Source organism: Photinus pyralis, unplaced genomic scaffold (genome assembly GCF_008802855.1).
Source record: "Photinus pyralis isolate 1611_PpyrPB1 unplaced genomic scaffold, Ppyr1.3 Ppyr1.4_LG4, whole genome shotgun sequence".
Lineage (NCBI taxonomy): Eukaryota > Metazoa > Arthropoda > Insecta > Coleoptera > Lampyridae > Photinus > Photinus pyralis.
The window spans coordinates 50,135,834-50,144,619 of NW_022170511.1; the positions used below are offsets into that span (position 1 = coordinate 50,135,834).

Genomic DNA, 8,786 nt, shown 5'->3' on the forward strand with positions numbered 1-8,786 from the left:
ATAAGTTTATGGCACTTTTGCATTCTTTATCACGAAATCCAAATAACCCATGTTGGCGAAAAAATATTTTAGTTTTTGACAAGTTTTCTCAATTTAAGTCTTTATTGCTATTTAAAAAAAAGTACGATGCCGTTGCGGCGCATTTTTCTTCAAAAATTTGAATAAAATTCGTTATGTTGGAAAATTGCAAACGCAACGCCAAATAGGTAAATCCTGCAGCATACACAACCATTTGAATTATGGTAATCCCTCATCCAAATTTTTTCGCCTATACCGGATCACTGGAATGTTCGGATTAGTGGATTTGTGTGGGATATAAAGCATTTTTTTCTGTTCTGATGTGTTAGGCATGCTTATGCTGCATAGTTTACCTATTAGGCGATCATTACTTTTGTCAATGATGGCACATACATACAGACAGAAAAAAAATTGATTCTTTAAAAGTTGCTTGAAATTATCTAAAATTTGGTATTTGATGAAATTTTAGCAATTTTTAACGAAAAACTTTGATTGCAATAGTCACCTAACTGAAGCTCAAAATTTGATCTGCACCCCTCTCAACCTAAAAAAAATTGATCTCTTCCAAATCTGGGGATTTCCACACATCCTTTTTACTATTTACACACACATATTGTGGAGTGTAATTTCCTTGAGAAACATGCTGAGCCTCGGTTTATTAAAAATCAATAATGCTTGTTTTGGATGATGGACACTATCCAATTTTTTTTACATACCCAATACGCCCTGTATATATACTTATGCATTTTACCATAAGAATACATAACAATTACCTGGTAGGCAGTGAATGTGTGAAAAAAACTGGGAATAATTGCGAGAAAAGCTGATTTATTTAGACCTTGATAAATCGATTAACGTATTCTATAAATGTGCATGTATTTCAGGTGAAAGAGCGAAGTAGCACAAATGTTCCAACAGAATCAAGTCCACAATCAGACTCAAATGATACACCTCAGCAAATTAGTGTGACCTACTTAAATCAAGGTCAAAAAATTAATTGCGCGCCCGTTGTGGTTGTTAGTAGTTATTGTAACGTTCAACCGGCTGCATCACCTGCACTAAGTGTAACTTCTCAAGGCAGCTCTAGTCCGTGTGTTACTCCAGCTCCTACATTGACATTATCTTCTAAGGCTTCTACAAAAAGCCCAAAGGCAAAAGCGGTTAAAAGCACCACTACACACACAGCGAAGGCTTCCCCAATTCCGAAACCTCAGCAAAAACCGCAAGAAGATGAGCATACGACACAGCGAATATTTGACATACTAGCAGAATACGCGGAACAGTTACGCAATTCCCCAGATTTAAATAATAAGCCAGCGCCTCGTAGACGTTCAAATCCTCCGACAAATCCAAGTCAAAACACAAAGCGAAAAAAGAGTTCTAGTTCAAAGAAAACTGGGCAGTCTAGCAATTCTTTAGCTTCCGACGCTGACATAGATGACGGCCATACAGTTGGAAGCGAAGATAGTTCCTGCGGAGTGGTTCAGATTTCTGTACAAGATGACGAACAAGCCCTCGCACCCGTCAATACCTCAGAGAGTAGCGAAGCGTCCGCCAGCCCTAAGCAGCTAATTTTAACAGATTCTGCTCCGAATCAGTCTCACAGTTTAATCATTGCTGACTCGAACGTCGGGGAAGCACTTAAAATGTCGAACACGGCAGTTTTGGTTCCAGGGAATTATATAATGCCAGTTTCGATGGTGAAAGGAGGTCAGCAAATTGCTGTCGTGTCCGGAGGTAGTAAAATTTTAGCAACAGTACCGGCGCGTTCTGGCCCTAATATGTTGCTTTTTCAAAGTTTTTTGAATCAAACTCGCAAGCACGGATTACCGACTGTTAAGTATTCGACTATACAACCAATATCCGGCATGACTAGAAATCTTTCGGGCATTCCTGCACAAGCTACTACAACTGTTCCTGCAACTTCATCTCAAAATCTAACCACGGTTACTTTATCTCCTAGTGTGGGAATTCAAAAAGTTTCTCAAATGGAACGTGTAGATAATTTCGATACGACCGAAGTGTATCTCGCTATTTCTCAGCCGCAAGATGTGAAATTGTCTGATCATCCGCAAAGTGAGCATTGCATAACGTCAACCTCAAAGGCGAACAGTGATACCATCACCTCGGAAGGTTCATATAAGGAAGATAGGAAAGAAGTGTCCAGTTCTTCAGTTGCCACATCTGTCATTGCGCAAGCTACGATCACAAAGGAAGAAATTGTAGAAGTACAATCTACAACGCCTGGAACGATGATGGCGCTGAACTTAAACACGTCCGATAATGAGAAAGGTATTGTTGTAACTTAGTCCGGGGGCAAAAGGTAAATCTGCATGCTATTTCAAGTGTAGAAATGTTTAAAGAGTAAGATTAGAACAAAAAGCGGGAATCTAGCAGTGGTCTTATCTCCTGAATCTGTTTTGATTAATTTAGTCCGACAGTTTTAGAAACCCATTCAAACTTCAATCGTGCTTCTCTATTTTTAATTGAAAGCTTTACTGTCCGTAGGCTGAATTATATATGAAGCATAGTGCCCTGAATGGAATTTGTCATTCCTTTTATAATTTCGTTATTGAATTCCTTTGACACTATTGGTTTAAAAGGGTTGAAATGATCAAAAATAAATTAACGAAAAGTGCTGAGTCATGTCAAATTTGAGTAAAAAGGGGACCAAATTTAAACAAATTTTATTTCCTTAGGTGGGGTGGCCAATCCCTTTTGGGCACAGCAAGTTGTGTGATACTTCCAAAGCTTTTTCAATTTTCCAACCAGAAACTTCAGTTTTGATTCAACAATAAATCATCAATTCTAATTTTTTAATGTGATGACAACCCTGCCTTAGGGTATGAGATAAATTTTGGACCTTCTCATTTCCCTGTCATTCAGATGGCACCTTTGCCGTAGAACAGTCTGTTTTTTGGTGCTGGAGATAGTGTCAACATTATGTGAAATACTCTCACTAATCCTTATCCTCGGCTGCAATCCTAAAAATTCTTAATTACATGCCGATCTTTATTGCAGGCGATTTTAGATTGAATCTGAGAACCACTGTAAATTTTGAATAATTAAATAGTTTGGGAAGGGTTTCCAAAAAATGTTTTAAACATTTTCAAATTGTCCTGCACTTTTGCATCATTTCTGAAATATTTCCAAAATTCGCTACATTTTTTCAAGAGAGACACATTTTTGAACCGTTTACCTCATATTTCCATTACTTTTGAAATATTTCTTGTTTTCCAAAATATCATTTTTACACCTTTTTAAAGTTTCCTTCACATTTCTGAAACATTTCCAAAATTCTTCTATTTTCCGAACTTTTCCAAACTTTCTGTAATTTTAATTTTAAACATTCTTTTAAACATTCTAGAAACGCTTTTAAATTTTTCTATATATATTCTATATAAACCCGTAACTACAGACGTGCCATTAAGGTGACGCCAAACCCCTATTTTAAACAATGCAAAATAACATAAAAACCAAAATTTTTGCAGCTAGGACACTATCAAAATATTAATTCAACAACTTTTGCTTAGTACACATTTATCAGATTTATACTCGAACAATGTGTAGGTAGGTACTCACAAGGACATTCATTTTATTATATAATTTTTGACATAGCCTCACATTAAAACGCAACTAAAAAACTAGAAGTTGGTACTATTCTAATTTTGAAACATATTAACTAAGTATAAACCTATCTGAACATAAATAATAGGTAATAAGTCAAAAACAAACGAAAATACTTAACCTGCAACCGTCTTTTTGACTCCTACAAAACTAAAAACTCAAATAACTGAAAAAGTACTGAAAAGCACAGCCACACATTTAACAGAAATAGGGAAAAACCAGAAATGTTCAACCTGGACACGCGTCAGTTTGACTCCTTGTCTATGGTTACGGGTTAATTTCCCTGTTACTCTTTTTAAATTTTAGGGGTGTCACTAAACAACGAAGAACATTGTTGCTGAATTCTACTATAAAAATGTTTCCCTCAAACGTAAAAGTGGCGTTTTTTAGCGCTTTTCAAAAATTTAAATTTTTGTGTGCCACTCTGTATATAAGCATGTATAAACCGATGTATTTACTATATTTTAATTCAAAAAGTTGTCAAAACTATGTTCTATGGGCAGTTCTGCGCCTATGAACGACCCCTGGAAATTGCCCCCCATCACCACCACCAATTAAAAGCACTTTATACCACTACCACACACCCACCACAACATTTTAATGGAAATATGCTTCATTTTTATTAATATTTTTGCATGACTAGGTGAGGGGCTATATCTAATTTTCCTTTTTAGAATATATTTTCCGTAATTTTTACAATGTGAAATTCAGATGTGGTTTTGCAAAATAATAAAAGACATCAATTTCAAATAACGTATTTCAAGCTGATTTTACAGTTTAAACAATTAAATCCAATATAGAAACATGTAAAATGTAATCACTGTATCACTGTCAATGGTTATGAAAAATACTTAGTGACAAAACCACACTGGTCACATTTTAAATCCTTGGCAGGTCCTAGTCTTAACAAATATTAGACTGGATTTAAGTTTGGTGACGAAAGCGCACTGGGCACACTTTAAATCCTTGGTGATCTTGCTTGTTAATAAATGTATTTTTTTCAATTAAAAATCACATTGCTTGCATAGTCCCACTGGACACATCTTAAATTGTTGGTAGTCTTGTGCTATTGCGCTTGTGCTGTGTTCTACTGACAGTGTCTGTGTTAACTATGTTGGCACAGATGTTCCTTATTGAAAGTAAATGTATTTATGTATCATATATGATCTAAGGAAAATTATCTGTTGCTATTAAGTTGATTTTTTGCAAGTTTCCGCACATGTCATCTTTAATTTTCTAACACTGCTATGTTTACATTAATGAGTCATGCGCAGGTATGCAACTAAGCGTATACATGTTATTGTATAAGGGTGTTCATCTATTCTGATTGCGATTTTTAAAAAATAAGTTCTCCACATCGCAATTGATACTTGACCCCTGTCAACCTTGTGAACTTGTTACTTTTCTTCGGCTAGCATTTTTGATGTTTAAACATTTCCCTGGTAAAACTTAATGGATGCGAAACAAACACTTTTGACACCAGTTTGATTAGAATTAGACTCAGCATTCAGGAGATAAGAACCTTATCTGCTATTTTCCATGATGGCGGTCGACAACTGGAAACCTAATATTTTTCTTTCTATGTCACGCCACTTTTATCACATTTTCACTTTTTTATGACCATTTGCCCCTGGACTAATTCTGAAATCAATTATGACGGGAAAAAAATGTTTTAGATACGACGCTGAAGGTTGAGGGACGGGTGCAATCTGTTCTAGTAACGACAGGTACATCGAACGGTCCCATGTTATCGCATAATCCGCCTACGTACAAGCAGGTCCATTCGATAAATTCCATATCGGAATCAAATAAAGATGAGTACCTGCGCACCGAAGGCAAGGTACTTAGAGTGTTATCCCACATTGATGGTCAGTCACTATTGTTTAATCAGCACAAATTTTCTACCGTAGTTGCCGAAGACTGTATTTAATATTATTTTTATATATAAGAGTGACGATGCTTGTTTATTATTTATTTTTGCAGATTCTATCGTTAGATACATACTTAGAGCTAGATATTATTAATTTTTGCATGACAATATGGGTTTGTTGTTGTTCACAGTATTAGTTTATATTTATTTCTGTAATATCGAACTTATTATTACAGTATATATTATCGTTAGAAAATTGTTTTTATATTTGCTTTTAAGCCTGCTAAACCATTTTGGACGGTGCCACAATTCTTATTTCCCGTTTGTGCATGCTGACAAAATGGTATGTGTGACTGATGTACCGGTCCCATAGATGTCTACAGTGTCGATAAATAAAGCCTTCGATCGCACGCATGCTGTACACATTTATTTCACGTACACCTTCACTCATAAACTTTTGTTTCTGGTATGCCTGGACTAATTGAATTTTTCTGTTTTAGCACAATAGTGTAGAGGCTAAGAGTTTACCCGGTAATGTAGGATATCATTACCAAACTAAAATCAGGAAGACCCACATCGGTTCTCAAACGCGTGATCGTGACCTAAACCAACAACTAACCTTGCAACGTAAAGCGGCTATGGAAAGAGAGTTGAGGTTGCAGACGACGTTGTCGGAGGAATGTGAAGATCTCGGCGTAGACGAACCTAGTGCTAGTGATTTATTTCCCGAGGCAGATCTGCCTTTTGATAGTAATCATTCGCCCTCGTTTGATCAAACCTCTCAGGATCTAGTGAAACGTGTTCCGGTCGTACAGGAGGTGAAGGAGGAGACTAGAACAATAGGACTTTTTTGTGATGACGAACCTATGAGAACTGATTTTTTATTCGAGCCAATCGAATACCAGCCCCCCACAACGGAATTGTCTTACGACAACTCTAAGGAATTACGAAACGGACAGAGTACCATTCAGTCCGGTATAGCGTGCGAGGACAATACGTTGTTGCAAACCTGCACGACGATGTCGGATGTCACTATTCCATCGCCCATCTCCCCCGAACCATATGCTGACCTCTCTCCTTTAACATTTAATAAGCGTAAATATAGTTACTCCAATCGAAAAAAAATTGAACGTGCGAAACAGCCTGAGAATTGGTCTACAGAACTTTCCAGTTCGGAGGATACCACAGGCAGTACTGAATTGTTAAGCACAATGACGCGTAGTCCCGAATCGTTTTCTACGAAGCGCGATCAAAACTTGAATTGCGAGGAAGAACTTTACGAGTTCGCCATCGTAGAACGAGTTCCTTTGAAGGACGAGCAAGGATGTGAGAACATTGACTGTGAATCAGTTGCAGAGTGTCCTAGTGGTAGGGGTTGTCGTCGTAGTGTGAAGAAAACATGCTCGTGTTGTAATCTAACTGTCAAAGTTGCACGTAAAAGGCCTGCCTCCAGACCGACTACCCCAATTAAAAAGACTGTGCCCGCCAAAAAAAGATAGTGGCTATGTTCATATTCTGAACTGCTTTAGGTAATCTAGTTATTCCTATTGACTCTAGTCAAGACATGAAGTGTACTCCACTTTAGTACAAAATACCCCTACTAAATTTGTATAGTATGTACTATATTTGAAAGCGTATAGACATCCTAATACAGGTATATTAAATTATGTATGTGCAGTTGTGTTTGTATGTACATAACTTGGTTAAATCTGTTTAAAAATGGCAGATAATTCAACATAGAATTTGTTAAAAGAGAAATAAGATTCAATCTGACTTAATAGGGTGATGCCAGATATGCAGATTCTCCGGCACGAGATAATGCAATAACTTATCATTATATGTTATTTGTTCAAAATTTCTTATTTACTCTTTAATTGTAAGTAAATCAGTATTGTTATTTTTTTTATTCGATTCATGTAGTATAAGTGAATAAAAGATGGCAAATAGCGGAATCTCGTTCATTATTTGTAAAAAAAGTTTGGAATGAGACCAATTTAATACGTTGAGACTACTTTGTAAGCACCAATTAATTAGATTTGTAGCTATTTTAGCACAATTTCTTTTCCAGTTGTTTGTACGTTTGTTTTGTCTAGGATACTCTTGTTGTAAAAATAAAAATTGTGCTTGACTCACAAATGTATTATTTAAGTGCTAATTTGTGTTGCTTACAAAATAGTGCGTGTATTGTAATAATGACTGCCATCAAATAAGTGATACAAAACAAATTCTATTTTGTTGAAGTTTTGTGATTTTTGTTTTTTCGAATGATAACTATTATCATTCTAGTTTCTGTGACTGTTCAAATTTCATTTCGTAAAACCAATCTTGCTCTCTATAGAGCATGTAGATCTTCAACCGAAGTTTGATGGCATTTTTAATTTATTTTATTCGTAATTGTTCGCCCACAATTTTTATACAAGTAAGTCTTCCAATAATCAAAATGATACATTTCACTTTAAAATTTTGCGTGCTCTCTCGAATATCTAATAACGATTTGATCTGTAACAATACCGATTGTGGGCTTTGCCAAAATTTCAAAGAACAATGCCACAAACTTGAGCACAAGTTTTCAAAGTATTAAATTAAGTTTTTGTTTTCATATCATTTAGTGCAATGTATTATAAAATCATTCCATATAATTATAAAAAATGCTTTTGTGTTTTTTTGTTTTTTTTAATTACGTAGTTATATGGCAAACTCGACATCATTTTTCAAAATAAATGTGATGGTAATTTGCCTAAATTTTCTTTGGAGAATTCATTCTATTTACAACGGTGATGTGTAAATGGATTTACACCATCTATTGTATTTACATTTAGCTTTAAGACTGAGATAGCTTTGCAAATATTCTGATATGCTGTAAAAGAAATTCTTGGGAAATATTTGCGCATTAAACTTAACCTTGTTTTACGATCTGTGGTGGATGGTTGTATAAATTTTACGAGCGTTTCGAATGGTCTTTTGTGGGAAATGCTACATGTAAGTACTTAATCGAATAGATGGAAAATGTCCACATTATGTGGAAGGGCAAACAAAAGTATTGTTCGAGTCCTTCTGTCCTCTTAACTCGCAGCCTGTACTATATCACAATTTCTCACTTCCCACTGTTTGAAGAATTTAAAAGAAAGACATGTTGTATGGGTGGATCCATATCTCTCTTTTGAGTAGTCTTCTAGAATGCCTCACGCAGAACGATTGCAAGGGAGCTACTCCTATGTTTTTGTCATTTTTCTTTAGGATTTTTAGGGCATTTTTGAAAAAAAATACGCTA

At 35.7% G+C, this 8,786-nt stretch overlaps 1 protein-coding gene across 2 annotated transcripts in view; it reads left to right on the plus strand.

Annotated features, from left to right (window-relative positions):
• The window catches only part of LOC116168373 (serine-rich adhesin for platelets-like), a 31,339-nt gene extending 23,165 nt beyond the window's left edge, over positions 1–8,174 (plus strand). For both annotated transcript variants that reach the window (XM_031484171.1, XM_031484172.1), the window contains 3 exons: positions 903–2,310; positions 5,322–5,485; positions 6,016–8,174. In XM_031484171.1, the coding sequence (XP_031340031.1) occupies positions 903–2,310; positions 5,322–5,485; positions 6,016–7,014 (2,571 nt within the window). In that variant the 3' untranslated portion in view covers positions 7,015–8,174. The remainder of the gene's footprint in view (positions 1–902; positions 2,311–5,321; positions 5,486–6,015) is intronic.
• The last annotated feature ends 612 nt before the right edge of the window (positions 8,175–8,786 follow it).